The sequence below is a fragment of the Agelaius phoeniceus genome, chromosome 5 (assembly GCF_051311805.1).
Source record: "Agelaius phoeniceus isolate bAgePho1 chromosome 5, bAgePho1.hap1, whole genome shotgun sequence".
In the NCBI taxonomy this organism is placed as follows: domain Eukaryota; kingdom Metazoa; phylum Chordata; class Aves; order Passeriformes; family Icteridae; genus Agelaius; species Agelaius phoeniceus.
The window spans coordinates 49321024-49344927 of NC_135269.1; the positions used below are offsets into that span (position 1 = coordinate 49321024).

Consider the following 23904-nt stretch of genomic DNA (forward strand, 5'->3'; position numbering starts at 1 on the left):
ACTTTCCTCTCACTCTCCCTCAAAGGCCAGATAGAAAGTTAGTTCCTGACCACAAGTAGGGACAACTGGAAGTGGATGGGGAGGTCCCCCAGCTGTTGAATCCTTTAGCACTGGCATTCCCCTACCCAAAAATACCCTAGAAACTTCATATAGAGAAAACATGGAAAGTTTTCTTTCTTTAGAGACAACTTTTCCAGGGCAATCTAAATAGGTCAAATTAATGGACAGCAGCAAGAACTCCAATGCAGTGATTTTCATAATTAAGCACCAGCATCGGAAGATTAGCACAGCCATGGTCACTAGTCCTAGATACTCTAACGTGACCAGAAGAGGAACAAGCAGATGCAAGAAAACCACAGCATTTTGATGGGCTGTTTTTGCTGCATGGCCTCCTCTGGTCATCGAGTGCAGTGATGAAGTAGCACTCAGTCATGTTTGGAAATCAGCAGAAGCAATGACCACTAGATCATGTGCTCAGTTCTTATCAGCCCTAGAGAATGGAAAGCTGGGCTCCTGAGATTTGTCTCACCTCAGTGACACTGCCTGCCTGACCAGATTTTGAAAGCCACTTCCTAATAGTAGATGTTCAGTCTGAGCCATCATGGCCTGGTTTTTGAGGAACTTGCTCTAGTCATTGTCAAGGGGGGAATTTGCAAAGAGGATCTTCAGCCTTTACTTGCCTGTTTTGAGACCCAGATCTGCATGATGCAATCATGAAAGGGCACAGTTTCTGATGAGCCAAGTTTCTTGCACACCCTCCCTTTAGCTCAGCATCTTTCTCACAAGCCAGTGTGCAAATAACTGTGCAAAACCCAAGGCATAGACATAATCACAAAGGGGTTTTTTTAAAGTTGCTTTCTGTAGCATCATTTCTAGAATCCAGCTACAGCTTTGTACGGTATGACATGCAGAGTATTTCCTGAGAGTTATTTACTAAAATGTGGGGGTGTGCTTTTCAGCTCCTTGATATCTACCTGGAGAATTCAGGCAGGTAAACGAGTGTTTACTTCCACACATTCTCAGCTGGATCTAAGTGTGGGAGCTTCCAAATACAGCTTTGAATTTTCAAATTAGAGGTGATGCAGTATGTGAGTGGGGCAAGAACAGGGATGAGAACACAGGTTACACTGAGTTCTGTGCAGGTGTTGCTTCTCACACGAGTTTCACATCTACCAAGGGTGCCACATTTGGCTAATTTAGTCCTCCATTTTTCACTTGTCCCTCCATGGTGGTTGGCTTTAGAGCAAAAGAAACCTGACAGTAGCTGCAAGGTAACTCACAGTGCTGGGGTTAATGTGTGGGAGTGGTGTTTCTGAACAGCCTGACTGCTGCTGCAGGTAGAGTACCAGTTTGAATCCTGCGTGCAAGTCCTGTTCCACCCCTCCTCTGGTCTCTCCTACCTGTGTGAGGAGAATCACCTCTGAAAAGATCCAGTGATTCTAAACAGAAGAATGGAAAATTAAAGAAGAAGAAGAACACTTTTGGACAGAATGCTATTTCAGTTATTTTCAGCCAAGTCAGCCACGGTCATGTTTGGAATTAAAGCCATCAAATATTCAATAAGAAAAATAATGGGTGTCTTGCACTGCCTTTTCTCATGGAATTTCATCAAAGGCTAAACCAAATAATAACATTATTGTTAATGTTAATGAGGTAGACTAAGTGGCATTTAATTTGTCTTCTCATGAAACAAAGCAAACTTTAAAACTATGGACAGTCTGGTTTTGTCTCGCAGACACACAGGACCTTTAGAGGAAATGGCACTGGAGAGAGACTCTCTGCCTATGGGGGACAGGAGGACCACCCCAGCCACAGGATGGTAATTTTTTAAAAGTCTAACTTCATGCTGTTTGCCCATTAGTCCGTGTGAGAGTGGTGCTCCTTCAATTTCGACTGCGTCATTTGCTCTGCATTTGGTTGGAAATTCTTAATCTGGAGCTCATTCTACTGAAAATCTTTATTATGCAAAATTCCCCCCTGACGTTTGTCTCCTCATCAGTCAGGTCCTGAATGCAGATTGCAGTTCTGTCTGCAGAGTTACTCAAGAGCCTTTTCCATTTTAATAAGTGTTGGATATCCCAAGAGACTGGTAGACAATGGAGATTGTACAGTACTTGTCAAACCTGCTGCTGTGCTTTCTTTGAAATACCCCAAAATGGAGGCAAGAGGTAAAAGTTTTCTACTTGCCTTGTCTTTTTCTTTTGGTACAATTACTGTGTGAGTCACACAGTGTTAAGAATATTTTGAAGGGGAAAGCTGATTATTAGGTGTATAGCAAGAATGAATCATACTTGCTGGAAAAATCATTTTCCCCTTATTTTTGTGCCACATTACCCAGGCTATCAATTACTGGAAAAATATAAATCCCTCCCTGATATAGAAATTTATCATAGGTTGAAATTTCTTATGGGAGAAAATGGCATGAACACCTTATTGATTTTGTAAGTAGGTGAGTTTTCAATGACAGGATAATGATATCAGCTATTATAGATCTCCACGGAATTGTCATGATGCTGCTGGCTCTAGTTATAAATGTTTTCTAGTCACCTCTATTCCAAGAAGCACCTTGCAATTTCTTGTATGTAAAGAGATCAGCATCTTAGAGACTCTCAAAGTAGATTTACTATATAGAGTCAGGCTGCCAAGGTTTAGGACAGAAATGTCTGAAATAGAGTATTTCTCCAGAATTTTTTTTAATATTTTTTTTAAAAAAGGTTTAGTCAATGTACAAATTTCAGCCCAGTTTTCTGATTTTTTTTTTTCCATTGCTGAGACAATTTCGTTTGTTGCACAAATCACGGTGCTCCTGTCTTTTTGTATGCCTGGGAATGCAACACACAAGCAAAGATGGAAAGTGTAGCTGCTCATATCTGTTGGTTTACTGCTCCTATCAAATGCTGCCTGGAACAAAAGGAGGCACAAAAGGAGGCTGCAGGGCAGCTGAGGGTGCTTTGTTCATGTGTCTCTTTTGTCTTAGCAGGGCAGTACCTCTTCTGAGAGAGGTTCCTGGATAATGGGAACCCATGAGATATTTTCTCTTTTGTGGCATGCTGGTGAAAACGCTTTGCATGATTTGTCTCTCTAGAGCAGATTAGCCTTTGTTATCTCTGGCATTGGAATTAATCACTGTGACAAACTTTTAGTTTAGGGTATTCTTTACACAGCTAATGAACCAACATCAAAAAGATTTAATGGTGCAGTTACCTCCCTGAGTGCTGTATGAAAGAAGAGGACAAAACTCAACCCATTCCATTGAGAGAGCTGTACTGATCTGGTACTTGAAACAAAAGCCCTTAATTTTCTTAAATGACTCTAGATAATTAGGTTTAGTAATTGGCTTTTGTTTTAATACAGCTTTGAAAGGCTAAACCACATAAATCTGTGTAATGCCTCAATAATCAGCAGTTAAGGTAGCAGGTGTGTTTAACTTTGCAAAGAGTGCCAGTCCAAACTGGATAAAGATCTGTCAATTCAGTTACATGATGTTGACAGAATTCTTGAAATAGAGACTTCTTTGAACACTTTGGGGTGCACACTGAAAAATAAGGTATTTTGTTACAGTGTTTAAGTACATTTTTGCAATTAAATGCATTAGTAATGATTTTCAGTAGAGTCCAATTGCTGTGCACCCTAAACTGAAGACCTAAAAGACTTTAAAACATCTACCTGATAAACTGTGCAACAGCCATACTCTTGCCCTACTCTTGTTTTCTCTTACAAATGTGTATCCAAGAGAAGGTAGATGGTGATAGTCTGCAGTCATCTGAGAGACCTCTTGGGAATCCATCCTCATTTGGCTGTTGCATCACATCGGGATTTCCTTTGATTTGTGTTGGGGAATTCGGTGATACCATGCTGGTATGTGTGTGATTAGAAAAAAACACAACCTAACTGTGAAGGTGCTCTCTCCAGTGTCTGGACTGGTTCTGCCTACAAAGACATCCATCACAAATCTGAGAGAGCACTTCCTCATGCAGTGCAATGCTGAACTAAAAATTTGACAAGGATTAATGATTCTTGAAACTAAATCTGCAGGGGAGATGTGTATAATGACAGTGTTTCAAATCAATTTACAAGCAAGCTGATTTTAGAAGAATTACAGCTGAAAGTGTTGCAAGAGAATTTGACTGACAACCAAGCAACAACATGACTTCATACATCCACATCTCTAAAAGTCCAAGTATTAATATCTGTACTTAACACGTCATTGCTCATGCTTGATGCCTCATTCTTATTCAACCCAATCTTCCCTTTCCACTTGTACATTATTAATATCACTAGTCTGCTTTTAGCACTAGGACACCGTGATGGTCATAAAGAAATGCACAGTTCAGTCCCTGATAGCTGAGGGCTGCAAGGGAAGTGGTTTCTCCCTTGTTTTCTTTAAATGGAAATGCTGTGGGGATTTTGTTGGTTTGGGGGGAGGGGAGGGGACGGGTGGGTTTTTTTAGAAGGGTTTCTGCTGCCAACTATTAGCAAATCTTGGTGTTCAGGCAGAATGCTCTGCAATTAACAGAAGCTGTGTAATTAACTCATGTCGCCACTGCATTGTGAAAGCAAGAGCAAATGTCCCTATCCCTTTGCAGGGATAAGTATGTGACAGAAAATTTGCATTATAATAGTGACTTGCATTTGGGAAAGTTGATCTTCTTTTCTTCATATTTTTACACTCCCCAAATCTGCAAGGTAGGGAGCTCATGACCTCAGACAAATGGAATAGCAAAATACTGTGCTTGGACGTAGTGATACTAAGCTGGCTTTAGTATTGAAAGTCCAAGACAGAATGTTTTCCTTGGGGTGGGTTTAGTTACAGTGCAGTTTCAGCCTGTATGTCTAACCTCTCTGTTCCTGAGGCATAGTGTAGCTGTTGACCACAGCAGGACATTCTGGGAAAATATAGCTGGAAATGGGAACCTTTAGTAGCACCTTTTGTTAAGGGTTTAATAGTTTGTGAGAAGAGGCTTTGGGGTGTATTTGGTAGCAAGAAATAACTTCTGAATACCATCCCTAACCAAATGACCAAAGCTGTTATTGTTGGCAGTCTTATTTCTCCCAGTGAAAAGGTACTTCTGACATGCAAAGAATCTCTGCTAAAGTAAAAATAGCCTTTGTTTGCATTCATGTTGCCTGTGAAATTTCTTGTGTCTTTTTTTACTTTTGCCTTTCTTGCCTCTATCATCTTTTTTCTATGCATGATAATTTTTACTGCCATTCTATTTTCTAATTTTCTTTTAGCTCATCTCTGTATTTTACTTGTCTACCTCTAACCTGGTTTCCTTTTTCCTTTCCCAAGTCACAATAGGGTCTTAAGTGCTTTTTTGTCTCACAGATCTGGTTTCCTTGATGCACCTGTATGCCCTTCTGCCCTCAGCTCTGTGTTGGTTCTTATCTCTTATCAGTTACATTTCCCTGTATACTATTCACAGTGAGGATAAGCAAAGTTACTGTAACAGGCTGAATGGCTAATGCACTCTGAAGGATGTAGTGTTTTTGTCTAAGTCCCAAAAGCTCCACAGCCAGCACAGACTAATTCCTGCTAGGAAGTGAGACAATGGTTTTGATCGATCAAATAACTTTTGAAATCATAATATGAATATAGACTTGGTGTTGAAAAGCAAGCCAGCACAGATCATTGTGTCACTTTGGCCTTCAGATACTTAACATGTTAGCATGTTGGGAAGAATGATTAAATAGAATTTGTTTGCCATCCTCAGGGAGCAATTTTTTGGGGAAAAGATGGACTGAATTTAGTAAGACTGAATTTAGTAACAACAAAAAGAGTTGTTTCGGTTTTCTGTGCTGGATATAATTTGCTTAGTGGGCAATTGGGTCGCAAAGTGGAAAGAATGTTAGTTACCATTTTCAAAACTCTTTATTTTTCAGTTATAAGTAAATGAACCTGAAAGTTTTTGACACATAACTGATTCTGTGTTTACTACCATCTGCTCTTTCTTCTCTTCGGGTTGTGCTTTGTGACCGAAAGCCTCTCCCATCATACCCAGTTTAACTCCAGAAGCCTGTCCCTAGTCCCTTTCCCTTTTTATTGTGTCACTCTATTGAAAGGGAAAACCTGCATTTAAGATGTGGAAACATGGAAGAGAGAGTGTGGTGGTCTTCTGTCCAGAAAGTTTTATTTCACTAATTTGAAATATCTGTATGGGCAGAACTTTGATCGTGCACAACTATGTAGTTGATCAGAGCTGAAGTAAACAGGAGGCTTCTGGAGCATCACCACCTTCTCTCACCTGGGCTCTGATCCAGTGGGAACTGAGAGCTACAGACTCCTGGCCATCAGCATAGCCTCCAGGCATCTGAACGTGACTCTCATTCAGCCTTTACGATGGAACTGGGTGGTTGAACAGAGTGAGTGGAAATTTTTGAAAACAGATTGAGACAAAAGGCCTTAGGATGCTGCATAGCGTCTGCAGCAAGTAAATGGAAAATCTCTGCAGCATTCTGAAACTTTTGAATGCTTGCTTCTTCTTTGGTAATTCCTTTAAGAAGTCTGAAGAAGTTAAAAAAATCTTGATAGCTTCCCAGGGAAAATCCTGGTAATTGGTGAAAGTGCTTTTGTTTTTCTGAGACAATACTCTGTGCTAGCTTTAAATCTGATGGGGTTTGTATTTACATTTAGCTGGAGACCATCACAGTATATAATGCGTAATTCAGCATGACCCTAGTGTGTTTTCCCAAAAAATGGGCAACATTCTTATGAGGGAGAGGTTGAGAGTTCAGAAAGTTTATGTACAAACAGTTCAATTAAAGTCAAGAGTATGTAGTGTTTCATACTCAGAGAGGGAAAGTTTATACACTTAGTAAAAGAAGTTTATTGAACTTCATTTTGCCCTCTTTGCTGACACTTTGGTAGAAGAGTTCTTCATTGCTGCTACAACTTTGAGCTGGGGAGCTTCATTAATCCAAGCAGAGGCCCCTGTGAAACAAGCCAGTCACTGCCTTATCTTCTGTACCATGTTGGAACAACAGCCTGAATGGATGGTTGCAGTGAAAAGAAATTAAATTGCTGTGTCAGAGGTCTCCAGTGATAGGTTTCTTAGCTTGTTGCCTGTCAAAGGGATTTGGGACTCTTGGCACTGGTGTTAAGAGTTTGCATCAGTCTGCTTTCCAAGCAAATATTATGGAATGCAGAGGAGAAAGTACAGCCGAATTTCTTAGTGACTCAAATATTATAGCCATGATGACTTAAGGACTGGCAATGCACTAGAAGGGTTCTGTGTCTATAAACTTTTATATATTTTCTGGCAATTTGCTCTTACAGAATTAAGTACTGTACCCAGTTATATTTCTTTATTTAAGTTAACTTATATATTATTTATTTATGCCTAACATATTTTTTCATTTAACAAGGTTATTGAGATATCTATCATTTTACCTGCATTTTGAGATAACAAAGAGTGCCATAAATGATACCATCTTGTCTTTGTTTGATCTGTTGGTGTATATGATTTATGTTACATTGCTATTAAATTTTTATTTGGACCTTACTGTACACTTCTATTACCTCACATTCAGAAGTAGGTAATGGGGCTGTCATTTTAGTAGATCTGCATGTGGGAATAGTTGGTAGTTTGCAGTGCTCCCTCCCCTAGTGACCTTCTAATGTAAATAACTGATGTAGCAGTTAATAGGATACTTTCAGCAGTTCAATCCCAGTATTTTCTACTGTGGTTCCTCACATACTTGAATTCTGAATGCCTCAAGACCTTGAAGAAATTTATAAAGCAATAGTGGTTTTTATCATCCGGAGTGATACATTTTACATGTTTCACAGATTTTGTTACTTGAAAAATACCTGGATTTCCTCTTGTGTTTAGTCCCAGGTTCAGAATGAATCACAAGTATTGGAAATGAATAATATATATAACAGGAATGAAATGGCATCTGCTTTCAAAAACATTTCAGTCACCTCTTTCGATTGGTCTTAATTGGGAATGTTAGATATAAGTGTTAGATTTTGTAACTTGTTTGCTGTGAATTGAATAGGATGTAAATTCATCTCTGTGAGCATGCACAATTAATGATGAAATAACAGTCCTTCCCTAGGTAGTATACAGAAGGATGAAATAACTTATCAGTGTAACTTAGGCACATCTGAAATGTAAATATGCCTTATTCTGGATGTCTCAGGTATTATTAAAATGAAAGCGATAAAGAGAAGGGAAGAAAGAGGGGATGGAGGGCCAGGAGTTTCTCATAAATACATTTGGCTTTTTTAGACAGAATTTATAGGTCATGCTGATTTTCTTTAAACAAATACAAAACAAGCTGTACTAACACACCTAAAATAGATCATTCACTGTCAAAAGCCTGTGCAAATAATTGGGATTTGACAGTAATTTCAAACAAGTTGCCATTGTAGGAACATCAGGCAAGTTTTTTTGTCTGGATACTCATTACTTGCCCTTTTTAAGTCCTACCAGGTTACAGACAAGAGATGATGTTGTGAACTGAATAGCTGCAACATTTTCCCTTTGTGAACAGAAATAATTAGGCATACACTGGAATTCAGAAGAAATGACATACAGTACTACCTTTTGCTGATGATTCTACCTGGCTTCTTTATTCTGTAGTCATCTGCTATTGACTTCAGCTAACATTTCTCAGAAATCTCTCTGCTCCTCAATCCTGCTGCATCATCAAATGGAAATACAGAAATAAAACACTCTTATCCAAATTTAGGCAGATGGACAGGTAGTACTATCTAATTGCTCTACGTTACTGCAACAAACTCAGGAGTCCTGATTCCACTGGGAGATGGAGATGTTGAATATAATAGTGATTTCTTCAGTGTCAGAATGCTGATTGTAAAGAAATGCTTCCTTTTGGATAATTATATATATCACAATGCAAAAGTGAATTGATTTTTACTCTTGAGATTAATTATTATGAGAAATAGGCCTTGGTGTAGTTTCCACTGAAACAATGACTGAATTCTCATTGACTTCAGAATAAAAATAGTTGGACCACACATGCTTAGTTTTACTGTTTTGGAAATATGTTTCTTAATAGAAAGTATTTCCTTTTGTTAATAATATTTATGGAGACAAAGGAACTGGGAGAGTAGCTAATAATTGGCTAAAGGTGATACTTTTCAAAATGAAGTAGAAGATTCTTATATTTAATATTAGAGTGGGAAAAAGAATGGCCGAAGGATTAGAGTGATACAGTCCAGATAAACAGCTCTGGTCATTGAGTTCATGTGTATCATATCTACTGAGTTATTTCAGTTATCTGGGATTCTGGCCCATAAAATCTAAAAGCATCCAGCATCATATCTGTTCACCTTGCCAGTTCTTGTGACTAAGCTGTAGAAGTGAAGAATTCCAGCAGCTTATAGTAAGGAGGATAAGGGAGCACCAGTATGCGTGCAGGCAAAGAAGAAAGCAGTAATGCTTGTGGAAATTACAGATAAATAAGATCCAGTCTCCATTCACATGTGAGAGTTTCTCTGTAAACCAGTGTACATTGCTTGTAAAAGAGTGGTGACAGAGGAAAGCTAATAGCATTTCCTATGAGCCTTATTCATTCTACACCACTCATGAGCTCCATACGGCTAATTTGTTGAGAGGGCTCTTCCAAGTGGGGATCTATTTCCCAAAACAATTTTTATGGATGGGAGTCAGTAATAATATTTAAAGCAAATAGACTATATCCTTATTCAATGGATATGCTCATGTGGAATCTTCACAGCAGACTTAGATGGCTCACAACTTAGGAAATCAAATTACTTCCAGGGTAATTGGAAATTTTAATAGAAAAAATTCCAGCATTCCATAAGCTGTGAAGCTGTGGTGGTGGGAGAGTGGAAGAGAAAGCTCCCCTGTAAAGTCTCTTGCTGCCTGGCTTTTCATGTTATGGTGGCACTGCAGTACTGCTATGTTACAAGGTAGAACACAGGCATCTATATCCCATCACAGCATATTCTCTCTCAGGCATATCCTGACCTAGGCAAAGGAAGTCATTTCTCTGGCAGTCTGAAATTTCCCCAGTGACATAGTTTGAGTATGTATCTGGCTTACATTTGCATTCCAACATGAGGAATGTTTCTTCTAAAAGACTAGGGGTAGTTGGTGAAGCCAAACCTATTTCAGTCTCTCCATTCCTTTTCCTACTCTTAGTAGGTGCTGTGGCTAAAGAGAGCAGGGACTACTGTTTCAAAGTCTGCTTTTATTAGACAGGAACTGAAAGGAGAGGGGAGGGGAGGGGAGAGGAGAGGAGAGGAGAGGAGAGGAGAAAGGATTAAAACAGTGTAGCTGTGTTGCACACAGCAGTTTAGAGGATGTGATGCTGATTTATACTAGCTGAGAATCTGGCATCCAGTGCATTTGGGAAAGACAATGTACAATGGTGTTAAAACCCACCAGATTTATTCTTTACTATATCAGCTTGGTGCTTTAATGCCGCTCCAGTGGACTAGGAAAGGACAGTTCCATTTTAACACTTTACAGCTTCTTCAGAAAAATAAACAACACAGAAAATAAGGAGCCAAAACTCAAACAAAGCAGCTGAATTGCAGGGCTTTAATCTCTTTTAGTGATGCATTTCTGGAAAACATTTTTTTTTTACTGGTCATGGAAATTGAATCATATATTTGATGGTTTGTATTCTGCTTTTGTTGTCTCCTCTTCATTTTTTGGCTTCATATTATTTAATTTCTGCTAGTGTTATTTCTAAAGAGAACAGAATGAACTGAGGGCCTCACACCTACATATCTAGGTCTTTTATCAATGTTTTTTCATGACTAGTACTCTGCTACAAGCCTTCTAAATTTACCTGCTAAACCATTGTCAGTTCCCTCCCCAGTCCTGGATGCATGTACATATACAAATATATATATAGACGTGTGTATATACATAAATGTATATATATGAGAAATTCTTTTGGCACTGGTTAAGGATGAGACCGGTAGGGTTGTTTACAGAAGGCATTCTAACCCTTTATGGGTTTAATAAGGAATGTTTTCATTTGTAGAAGATGGAAGTGATGGAAAGTTGTGTTTTCTTTAAACATCTATAATTTAGTAGAACTCCAGTTCTCTCTAGTAGCTTCTGTAGAGTCATCAAAAACCTAGAATATTTTATTCTCTTAAGGCCAGCCTTAGGCATTTTCTGTGAGGGATGAGCATGACTACTTGGTGATTTTCTCAGGAACTTTCAAGATGGGATATGAGTAGAAAAGCTCTTTGGATTTCCAGAAACCCATACCGATGGAATTGCTCATCTGACTTCACTTCTGTCCTAGATTTCAGATAATTTGGACAACTGTCATTTTCACCTATTACTAAAAAAGCTAGTTAGGTCTTTTCCTAATCACTTATTCACTGTTGTCATACCGAGTAGTTCACCAACTTTGTAGCAGTAGAACAAATTAGGAAAATGCCATTATTTTCTACTTTGTAAGTGAAGAACCAAGGTACTGAGAAGTAAAAAGCTTAAAAAATATCTTCATCAAGATCTACAGGATGTTGAGACAATGTCGAATGCAGGACATTGAGATAGACTTCCAAGATTTCTGACTGCAATGAATTAGCAAAGGCTTATTATAAAATGTTTTCCATATATCATGGGGAATCCTAAACTCTATGTCAGTGGAGCACTGACTGAAATAGGAAAGCCCCAGACATGTGTGCAATTGTTTTCCAATACCTTGTGATTGACTTCGTTGTGACAACAAAATTGCGCGTGTGGCAGTCTAATGCTCTGCTTTATCACATGTAAGGCAGATGGAACAGGATATTAACTGTTACTTTAATGGTCTTTTTTATCAAAGCTAAGGTAATAATTTACCTGCAGGTGGGAGGACGAAGTGACACATGGAGGGCATGTCCAGCTCTTGTACTCATGGTTTCCTCTCTTTTCTTTTGCAGTGAGTATGTTCTTGAACACATTAACCCCCAAGTTCTATGTTGCCCTGACTGGCACATCCTCATTAATCTCAGGACTTATTTTGGTAAGTACTACATCTATTAATATCACTTCAGAATTTGATTTTTTGATATCTAGAATTGTATTTCAGGCTTCATGCAGATTAACAGGTATCTTTTTTGCTTCTGTAAATTTACAGTTCTGCAGCACATAAAATTTGTCTTTATTTGTATGTCTCTTTCTGTGGGAATGAAAACGAAAAAAAGTGTTTCAGTGCTGTATCTTTGAAGATAAAAAGAGTCTTGAAGAACAGTGTGACTCACTAACAACCCTACAGTAATTCTTAACGAGTGTTTGCAAATTAAGTGCTTTCCTTGACAAGTACTACTGAAATGAAAAAGGCCAATAAAAGGAAGAGGAGGAAAGGTACCAACTATCTCAGCGTAGTGTGGTCCTTTCTGAAAGATACAGCAGGACTTACTAGAGAAACACCAGTTATGGTGCCAGGATTCCAAGGAATAATTATTTCAGATCTTCACTTCTAGAATCTTTCCCAGTACATAGCTGCCTATTTGCTTAAATGTCTGTATTTTTAAACCATTTAAAAACCCTCCTCCCATATGTAATTCTTGAGGGCTTCTTTATGCAAATTGATGCAGTGGAGTGAATCATAATACAATCACAATGCAGGAGTCCAAAGCAGAGCATTTTCTCTGAATTTTATTAATATCTTCATAGACACAAATGGAGATTAAAAATATAGGAATATAGGAACAGGGTGTACATATGTGTATGTGGTCTCTTTTTGTTTCCTCAGTGCTGAGAGTTGGCTTACTGCTTACACAAATGAATAGTATAGCATAACACAGAACAGATCAGAATGATCCTCTAGTCCAGCTGCCTGATGACTTCAGGGCTGACCAAAAGTAAAAACATGTTATTGAGGGCATTCTGCAAATGCCTCTTAAGCAATGACAGGCTTGGGGCATCCACCACCTCTCAAGGAATTCTGTGTTTGACCACTTTCTCAGTAAAGATATTCTTCCTAATGTTCAGTCTTATCCTCCCATCACAGCTTTGAACCATTCCCATGTGACCTGTGTCTACATAGCCAGAAGAAGTGATCAGCCCCTCCCTCTCCACTTGCCCTCCTCAGGGAATGGTTGCCTTTGTTTTAGTCTTGTTTGTTCAAGTTGCACACTTTTAAAATCTCCTGGATACAAGCTGTAGACCCTCACCACACCAAACTGGGCATGTAACTGGGGGACCAATGACACCAAGTGTCAGCTATTGTAGTGATAAGTGGAAATAGGAGCGAGAGAGAAACATGGCTAGAGGCTCATTCACATCACCTCAGATCTACTAATCTCAGAGAAACCTGAAAGCAGATAGGATCCTAAAAGGACACTATCAGTTTGGTTTGGGAAATCTGCACCTCTCACTTCCACATTGCCTGTAGCCTGTAGATGTAGATAAACAAATGGCATCCTTGACTGCTTAATGCCTGTGGGACTCTCATCATTTAGATGATTTCAGGTAAAGCAGCAGGTGTACTGCTGCTGTGGCTTGCTCTGAGTTTCCTCATAGGGGAAGGCAATTACCTAATGTTTGCACCTTGGGCATTCATCAGTCTTGTATGGATTGAGCCCCAAAGCACTCAGCAGAGCTCCAGAGAGATCAACAGAACTTTCAGAATATGAGCAAGAGCCAGACCTGTAAGACTTGTATGCAGTTCAGCAGAACTCACTCAAATGCACAGGAGGAAAATAATGTTATATGCAGCACTGTCACTCAGAAACAAGAAAATGCTGGGTGCCACCACCAAGACGAGAAGGATTGAGAGAAATAACATGGGTTTCACAGACACAGTTCCATATTTGCTGCTACAGGGCGAAGACAGCAGGAGGAGCTGGCAAGACAAAGACAGTTATTTTCTGCCCTATTGTATTACATTACAGAATCAAACAGGAATAAAAACTTAGAAGAGTGACTAATTTATGTGGAACTAAATTCATCATTGTGAATGTAGGTACATTTTATACTGTACTCAAGAAGACAATTTCTGAGGAATGAGCTCAGCAGGCAACTTGTGAGCAAGAAATTTTTAAGTGCTGTATTTTGATGAGAAGTACAAGGAGGAAGTGGCAAGAAGTACTCAAGACTATGCTATGGAGAAGGGGCACAAGGACACCAATAGAAACCTTCCACAAAGAAATCAGATTGAGCCTTAATCAAAAGAAATCACTTAGTATTACATGAGAAAGTCCATTATGAACAAGTTGAAGAACCAGTGAGGTGATGGAGGTGTGTAGACACAGAAATCAGACTGAAAGCCTTTTTTTTTGTTTCTTTTTTGTGTCTTCACTACTGCCATCAGTTGTTTGCTGTTCATATGGCACCTTCCTAAATGTGAAAAATGTATATAGGCCAAACAGGTAACAGCCACGAACCTTAGATTGTGGGGACTGAGAAGTAAAAAGCTTAAAAAATATCTTCATCAAGATCTACAGGATGTTGAGACAATGTTGAATGCAGGACATTGTCTGTGCTGAGAGGAACATGTTTTTTGTAGATATGATAATGGCAAAAAAGAACAAAGCAGATGTGGTCATGGAAAGAAGAAACTGCAAGTTGACCAGATCACACATCAGAAAAGATAGCTGATTAAGTTCTAGTGAGGTAGTGCTAGATTGTCATTAGCCCAAGTGTGCTTCAGATTAAATATTTCTTAATCTTGCTGTTTACCAGTGGCCCAGTTTTACGTGCTGTTTACCATGACCAGTAACATGGTGAATTGCCCACACTGCCACACACTCACATCAGACTATACAGCATCATCAGTTCTAAAGGATTCTCAGTTCTGTTAATGGTATAAAGTGAAGTTCTTATGTAAAATAAACATTCTGTTGTCAAATCTACATCACTGGGGTACTTTTTAGGCTAGATATACTAATATTGCTTGGAATTTTCCACCATATGGACTGGCAGATTTCTTTCTATTATCAGTTGGCTCCAGTTCCTAATCAGAAGGAGAAATCACAGCACCACAGGTTATGAAACAATGGAAAATTCCATCATTTCAGAAGTGTGGTAGCTGATGGGAAAGTGATTGCTTTTCCTAACTCATGTTTGGGTCATGAAACAATGACTACAAAGTTCAGCTTTAGGCAATTGAATACTACATTACTCCTTTGCAAAACACTACACGCCTCTCTTATTTTGTCTCATACTTTGTTTTAATTCTTTAGGTAAAATTCTGGCCTCGCTGCAGGCAATGTGACTTAATTGAAGCAAGGACTTCAGACCTTTTTTCTTATAGGTCAGAACTGTGCAGAAAATAATTTTCAATCTCAAGCATTTTCCTTAACAATTACTTGACTACAGCACATAGTTAAAAATTAACAATTTGGCATATATTCACTTCATCCATGCACTGTTGTAAGTATCAAAAATAAGAAGATTTAGTCCACAGTTGCATTAGAAATACTGTATTGGAAACTAGGTTCCACCACAGTTACTTTTAATCCAGTAAAATACAGTGTGCTGTCTCACAGAATACAATGAGCTGTATTGTATTCGTGTCTGGGAGGCTGAGGTTTTCCACAGGTAGGGTAATAAAACTGTCACAAAACACACCTGACATCCAGTAAATGCTGTGAACCAGAACTATGCAAATGCCACTGTGATTTCTAAATAAAGCCACATATTTAACATACAGTTATCACCAAAGCTGCTCAGCAAGCATGTGAGGCACTTGCAAAGAGACTGATAGAGTCTCAGTTCTAACAAAGCACAGGTAGAAGTGAACCTCAGACTTAAATCTCCACAAGAATTCCTCATTATTCTATTTCCAGGCTTGGGAGAGTAGTAAGTGTTTTCTGCTACACAATGAAAAACATTCTGCAATGAACAAATACCAGGTCTTTCAGATGCAAGAATTAGAAAGCCAGCCTGCAGAGGCAGAGCATGACTAGACACTGCCTAGCAGTGAGCAGCTAGGCTGTTTGCTGCTACCCAAGTATGTAGCATGCTGTCAGAGTCACAGCCTTTTGTAGCCAATGGTACCAATACAGGAAGTCTGAGAGAGAACCTGAGTAACACAGGACTTATTTTCTGTAGATACTAATTGTTTCACCACCTTTGTGTAGTGTGCTGCAGAGAGCCAGAAAGGTGGCTGAGTTCTGGGTGCTGCCACAGGCTCTGGGAAAGTCTGACTGTTGTGCAGGGACAGTCTTCCAGGACTGAAAAGCAATGCATGGTAGGCATTCAAAGTTTCTGTGCTGCTCAGAGAAGGCTCAAGGTCAGGAAGGGCAGAATCATTGTAGGGAGTTCCTAAGAAACTGGAAACACTTGCCAAGGAGCAGGTGAGAGAGGAAGGGTCTATTGGAAGGCAGGCTGTAACCCAGTCCACAAACAAGAAAATGCTGTCACAACTAGGTGTGGTCTACACAGTGTTGAGAGAAGTAACACACTTAATCCAGGCAATAAGTTATTTTCTTTTGAGTTTCTGTATTTCCAGGGGTGGATGAAGTAAATAGCTATTAATTCTGAATATGCTGCCCACTAGCTCTGCATGTATATTCTCCTGCTAACTCTTTGAGATAAGACAAATGGCGGTTCAGTAACCAGGAGCAGAGTCTAAGAGGATGCTGAGTGGGTGTATTTAATTCAGAAGGAAAGGGGATGCTTATCCTTCAAGGCTGTCATCAAGGACACTCAGCATAGCCAGAGGCATGCTGTTTCCTAGATCTAAGATGGGCAGGACTGGAGGATCAGGAGTCACTGGCTACCCCTAACAGCTGAATAAAACAGACCAGCAGCTTGCTTTGTTGGAAGGCAAGTAGCATTGTATAGTCACACTCTTATGGATAAAGACTCTTGCTTCCAAAACATGGATGACCTTTTCCATAGTGTCTACTGGAAACAGCCCCTGGGCTGTAATACACCTGGAACATTTGCAGTCATTGCCTGGGAGAGTTGACACAGGCCAGGTAGTGTGCCAGTAAACAAACAGCATGGATTATTTGAGCCAAGCCTGTGTTGTGGTCCCTTTTATTTATAAAATAGCCTTAACTGTGGAACCAAGTCTTGCCAGCACTATGCTTTTCCTTCAGAGAGTAAATTTCCTTTATATCCATTAGATTGGTTAAAGAGTACTCCAGATCTACCCATCTGAGACCTGAAAGTCTCATTACAAGGCTGAAAGAGAAATCTGAGCTGTGGAAGATGCTGGCAAATTAAATCCTTTAGTGCTTCTGTTGAAGACTCCATACACGTACACTAGGAGGGGATGACAGTGTTTGCTCTAAGAGAGGATGCCTGCCTCAGATGTGAGAAGCAGAAAAGCATAATTCAAATCATGAACAGACATTGCTCCTTGGTCCAGTGAAAACCACCACCAAACCATCCCTTGTGAATTGATGCATATATAATGAATATCTGTTGTGAAAAACTGTGCAGGAAGATCAGATCTGATAGCCAAGTGATGTGGAATAGATTCGTTGCTACAGAGCTAAATAAAATTATCTGGGATCGTTTGTATGTGAGAGCAGAGATAAGAAAGAGGATGACTAATAACATTTTCATTGCACAAGGGAAGAGAAGTCCATTAAGAAGACAACATTTCCAAAATCAACTACTCTCACATTAAGCAATACCTATACCAGATTAAAAAATAAAAATTCTAAATTGCACTTAATGCACAAAGCTGGAAATGTTCAGAACAGGGTTTTAACTTGGCCCTTGGGAACATTATGGTCCCAAAAATCCCTTGAGAGTTTGGAGATGTTTGACCCTGTTTCAATTTGAAAGCACAGGCACCAGCTAGAAAGACCCCCAAGAAGTTTGCCACTGCTGTGAAGGGGAGAGCTCTGAAGATGAACTCCCATCTCACTGTATGTATATGACAAAATGAGGTGGCTTTTTCTTTCAGAGGTGGTGCAGAAATTACCTTTCTGATAAATTTCCTCTCTACTCCAGGTCTCTGTCAGTGAGTAATTAATCCTTATAGTAATTTATTCTATCAGATGATCTCTCATCTGCTGAAATGTCAAGAGATTGACATGTTGACTTCACATGGCTTTCAAACTAGATGATGCAGTTAGAAGTCAAATTTGATTTATAGAAATCAGGTTTCAAACCAGATGATGCTAAGATGCAGAAATTCTCTAAAAATAATATATTGTTTTGACTTAAGTACCAAATTACAGATTTTACCTCTTCATACATGCTGAACAAATCACTCCAAGCAAAGGCTTGTGATGATGATGATGATGATTTATGGCTTTAATTTCTAAGAGACGGTGTGGATTGAGATCTGGCTGATGTTTCCTGGCATTGGATTCACTCAACATAGCAAATACTTTTCAAAGCTGCCTTAAACAATTTATGAGCTTTAATGCCATTTTTAAAAAGAATTAATGTATTTGTAAGTCTAAGGAGGCAGACTTACAGCTGCGTCACATGTTTGAGCAAGTTTCTGTCACTCAGCTGAACTGTAGCAGAGACTACATTTATGTATATGTACATTCTTTGTGATTGTCCCCACAATTTCATTGAAATTCAGTGTGGCAGCTTCCCAGCTGGTATACATTTGTGGAGGGCAAGTGGGCTCAAGTGTGCTTTTGTGCTGCTCACTCCGTCTCTGGGTTTACTGACCTCATCTAAAAGCTGATCATGACTAAACTAATGAGCAGGAATTTATTAGCACATTTTGCAAAACCTTTTTTATTTCCTCTCTTAGAGAAAGTACAAAGCTTGTTAGATATGGTCTGAGTTTTGCACAACCAGTCTGGCAGTTGTACCTGAGTCCCTGACTTAGGCTATAGTGAAATTCTTCCTGAGTGTGCCTTGCCTCAGTGCAAGACTATAATCCTTCATTCCTAGCACACTCTCCCTCTGAGGCTTTGGACAGGTAGAACTGTGGCTTTTGTGCCTTGCTTTGTTCCAAGGTTTTCAAAGACAGAACAGAAACATGTTCACAGCAGATCTATGACTGTGTCTTATGATGTAGCCTTTCTCTTACAGTCAGCCACATGCTTATGATGCTCTCTTAAATCATAAGATACAAACTTTAACCCCTTTAAAAAGCGTGGTGTGCCTAAGAGCATGAGAACAGCTAAAAGCAAAGCTGACACACCTGTGCCAGTTCCCTGCCACCATCTCCAGCATTTAGAGGCAGTGATGCATGCCAGGGGAAGCCTATCAGCAGTGTGGAACAAGTGTTCAGTGACACTGCATCAGCATTCTGTCCTTGGCACTTGGCATTCCCACCTGGCTGCTGCTGCAGGCACATGCCAGTGGAACCAGAACAGTGACAAATGCACCTCAGACTCTGTGTAAGGAGGAACTGTCCAGGTTGTGTGGGTTTTTGGTGACTTGGGTGGGAAAGAGTTCACAAAGATCTGAATATGTTAATGCTCTGGTTTCTCTGTGACCATCTGTTTATCTTCTCAAATGCTATGTGTTCACATAGTCCTTCTGTTTTCTTCCCATCAGATTGCTTCACTCTTTCTAGTTGATGTCTCCCAGAAATGCCATTAGATTATTTTGGGAAGTGATCTCCAGAGCTGCCACACAATCTTGTGTGAACTCATCTCAAGTAGCCACCCTTGAGATGAGTTCACATATTCACACATTCATTCCCTTTCACTCCTGTGCAGATAGAGTTCTTCCTTATGAATCCTCTAGATGCTTTAACAACACCTTTAAATCCAGGGGAAGCCGCAGTGCAGAATGTATTGGGAGCATCTTTTGGAGAGAAACATTTTCCTTCTATGTCAGAAAATTTATCTCCCACTACCTTAAAAAGGTGGGGTAAAAAGTATGTCTTGTCTACAGACAAGCCAATCTCATGGAGACAGAAGTAATTTCAACTATATAAAGACATCAGGAGAACTTTAAAAAAAAAAAAAAAATTGAAGAAGGAAGTATGTGAAACCTGGCCTGAACTTTTCTGGAGCAGGCAGACCCCAAAGAGGCCTTCCAGAGCCTGCTGTCTATTGACTGACCCACCAAAGCCTGCCCAACAGCACACTGATGGTGACAAAGATGTGAACACAATCCTTTCCCTTATTGTTGTTTGTGCCTAGTAGGAGGAGATTTTATCAAAGCTTTCAGGACTGGTAACACATGGAGATACTGAGGAAAATGGAAGGGCAGAAACTGTTCGTTCCCAATTTTTAGTGCAATCGGTATTGCAAAATCATGCCAAATTTCTCAAAACTCCTTAGATTTGTTTTTGTTTCCTGTGCTATGTAGATGTTTGGGTGATGATTCAAGTGCAACTTATCTATTCATTATAAGCATGTGTTTCTTTACAATTTTTACAGTCTAAACCTTTTCCATATTTATATAAAATATTCTTCTTTTTCAGGTTTATGTGGTTTCCTGAAATATGTGTTTTCTTACTGAGTAATATATTTTTGGTGAAAATACCACAGATACATGTTTGTGTGTAGAATTTCAATTACAAGGCTGTGAAATTATTTTCCAAAGAGTTCTGTAAATAATATTTTTCTGATTTTCTAGCTCAATTAAATGCCTGAAAATAAAATTAATTTGGAGTCAGCCCAAGTCAGCCAAACAAAATAAAACACAGTTCAGCTAGGGGGTGGAAAATCCTAAAAGGAATAGGATTCAGCTTCCTGGAGTTTGTTTGGCATTTTTAACTTTTTTTAATTAAACTAATTGGAAATTAAACTCATTTTAAATTAAACTCTTTGGAAGCATGTACTGGGGAAACAAGCAAGCCTGCTTTTGCTCCCGTTCCCTGGACTGCAGAGGGAGTTGAGGCAAGGCGAGGCAGGCTCACCCCTGGCTGCAGCATCCTATCGGCGTGGCTGCCGTCGGGCCCAGTGCGGGGTTGCGGGGGCCGCTGTATTGTAGACGTAAATTTAAAGAAAGAGGCCTAACAGCTGAAATAATTTGAGGTTATAGAGGTTATTTGGGTTAAAAAAAAAAGAAAAAAAAAGAGCAACCAAAAAAAAAGAAACACAACCAAAAAACATTGCGTTGACATGATTTGAGATTTTCCACCTAAACCTGGGTCACATTTAACTTCTCCGTGTGCTCGGGCAGGGAGGCCGCGGGGCAGCCGGGGCTGCGTCCTCGCTTGTCGGGCTGCAGCACAGCGCTGAGGGGAGGAGTGGGCGGAGGAGCGGGCTGGAGTCGGGGCGAGGGGCGGGCGGAGGAGGGGGCTGGAGTCGGGGCGGAGGCCGGCGGCCCTGACGGCGTGTGTGTGCCTTGCAGATCTTCGAGTGGTGGTACTTCCGCAAGTACGGCACCTCCTTCATCGAGCAGGTCTCGGTGAGCCACCTGCGCCCCCTGCTGGGCGGGGTGGACAACAGCGCGCCCAGCGCCGCCAGCGCCGCGGGCGGGGACGCGGACTCGAACCGCCAGAGCGTCTCAGGTGAGCGGCGCCGGCCCGGCCCGGCCCGGGCTCCTGCTCCCCCGGGGAAATGGCACTGCTGCTTCCTCGGTAGCTGCTAATTGCATCCTTCCGAATTCACGGAAGGATGTTGTGTTGTTCAGGCTGCCTGGTTAATGCATGTGTTTTATCCGTGTTGTGAAAACCCTGCGAAATTGCCCGTGCCCCTTTCTGCAGTGTCCTTTGTCCAGCGGAGGGGCTGCAAAGATGATGAAGGGGCTGGAGCGTCTCTTACCGGGAAAGGCTGAGGGAGTTGGGCCTATTCAGCCTGGAGAAGAGACAATGCGAGGGGACCTCATCCATGTCTGTGTGAAGAGAGGGTGTCAAAGGGATGGAGCTCGGTGGTGCCGATCTGTAGCACAAAAGGCAATGGGCAGAAACTGGTGCACAGGAGGTTCCACCTAAATATGGGGAAGAACTTCTTTCCTGTGCAGGTGACCAAGCACTGGAACAGGTTGCCCAGAGAGGCTGTGGAGTCTCCTTCCCTGGAGATATTCTAGCACCGTCTGAATCCATGTTCTCTGGGGTGGCCCTGTTTGAGCAGGGAGGTGGGATGAGGTCAGCCACTGTGGTCCCTTCCAACTCAACCAGTTATCTGGTTCTGTTATTCTAAAGGCTAAAGGCTGTATTTTTAGTGAAATCATTTAAAGTAATAGCAAAGTTGTTTAAAAAAAATAATCAGACAAAGAAGTTAGAAATGTTCATCTGGTTTTGCATCACTTTTTTATAAATAAAAAATAAAAATTTACTTTTTGTTAGTAGTATGTAAACAACATTTGGATTTCACCTTAGTAAGTGGAAGCATGGTGGCTTTTAAGAGCTTAAGGGCTTGTTATGTTCCTGAGTCTGCTACAGATTTACTTTGTGACTTTGAACAAGTCCTAACATAGTCAGGGTTTTTTAAAAGGCCCCCAGTTTAGGAGGCATGCTTTCAGGCATCTGTGGCCTGAGTTTTGCAAGCTTCCAGGCATTCACATCCCCTACAAGTTTCAGTGTGAGGAGTGAAGGCTTTGACCCTAAGTCATTCAGGCCTGAGGCACTTTGAGTCAGGTGCCTGGGCGATGGTCCCAGCCTGCCTAAAATGAATCAACCCCTCAAGCACTGAAATTTGTGGACTGAAGGAGCCACAGAGGAACTTGTCTCCCTATAATTGAGTAACTTAGTTGCCTGGGGATTGAAAAATTAGCCATGAGTGATGAAAATGCTGGTATGCTATTGCTTCAGGCTTGAGTGGGAGGTACTCACTGTTAATGTCAGGGCAGGAGCATCTGGGTTTGTGCTCCTCATCTGTAAAATGAAGCTTATCTGTCTCTGTCCTAGCTTGGCTTACAGGCCATAATCTTAGGGATGTGCCCATAGATTCAACCAGAATTTTATTACATTTATTTCATCTGCAGGCTTTTAGAAAATATCAAAATTTACAAGTGAAGAAAAGGGAATGAAAAGAAAAAAAATCACTTATGGAGAAAACATTGTTCCACAGTTGAGCTCCCTATGTCTGTACCTCGCAAATTTTATCTCTACTCCTCAGTGTGCATGAAAACAGGCAAACAAGAATTAGCTCTGAACTTACATGTTAAATAATATAGGTGGCTTCACAAAACCTTGTTATTTACTGAGCAAGTCTACTTAAGGAAGCCTTCATGTAGCACAGCAAATTCAGCTGTTGTCATTCTCATCTGAAGAGAGGCTGTGAATAGCAGCAGTGCACCGTCCAGGATATTAGATTTGGGTGAACTGGCAGAAAGCACGGGATGGCTTGGAACCACCTGTGTGCACTCATCAGTGGGCTCAGTCACACTTCAGCAGCTCAAAATAACTCCTGTCATTTTAAAGCAAAGGCACAGTATTTTAACTAATGAGGTTCACACAAACATCTTGAATTTTCTGTTACAAAGAAATAGTCAAGGTGTCTTTGCTTTCAGTGCACTGACACTGAGCCGGGACTCTCAGTGTCTCTGGACAGCGTGTCTGTGTGGATAGCCTGTTATTTGTGCCTTCAGGTGGCAATAAAAGGCCTTCTTTACTTCCCCTTCTTGTTGCTCAGTTTAAGCTTTCCCTGCTAAGTGCCAAAATACTTCACACTTTGGATGAAGCGTGACCACTTGAATTCAAGTAAGATGAACAAAAAGTGTCATTGCAATCAGATAGTTGTTACCCAATCTTATTGGTTGCAAACAGACCAGGTCAAGACACCTGGAACTGAGAAGTCTGATGTTGATTTAATATTTATAATGGTTTGAAAGTCATATTATATAAAAACTGTGGGGTTGAGGCTTGTCAAACAGCCATACTCTCTGGCTGCACAGCAGAGCACAGCAGAATGTCACTCAAGCCCTTATGCTGAGTAAACCAGTGGAACTTTCTAATATTAGCTGCCTGCTGAAATGGGTACTTCAAATACACTCTTCCCTATGGTCTGCCTGTTCCTGTGTCTGCTCCATGCACTTGCTGGGTAGGCAGCAAACTGAGGGCCCACCTCCTATTCCACTTGAGTGGTTTCTGTGTTGCTGAGGGTGTCCTTCTGTTATTGTGAATAATTTATGCAAAATGCTTACTGTCCGTGCCTCTGTAGCCCCATACTCAGATGTAGGA

General features: G+C 40.5%; 1 protein-coding gene across 3 annotated transcripts in view; it reads left to right on the forward strand.

Annotated features, from left to right (window-relative positions):
• Positions 1 to 23904, forward strand: part of ST7 (suppression of tumorigenicity 7) — a 136195-nt gene that overhangs the window by 64646 nt on the left and 47645 nt on the right. For 2 of the 3 annotated variants that reach the window (XM_054632015.2, XM_077178968.1), the window contains exons 2-3: positions 11885 to 11967; positions 21132 to 21291. In XM_054632015.2, the coding sequence (XP_054487990.1) occupies positions 11885 to 11967; positions 21132 to 21291 (243 nt within the window). Of the gene's footprint in view, positions 1 to 1799; positions 1820 to 11884; positions 11968 to 21131; positions 21292 to 23904 lie in introns of those variants that run through there. The other variant, XM_077178969.1, reaches the window with a different exon arrangement.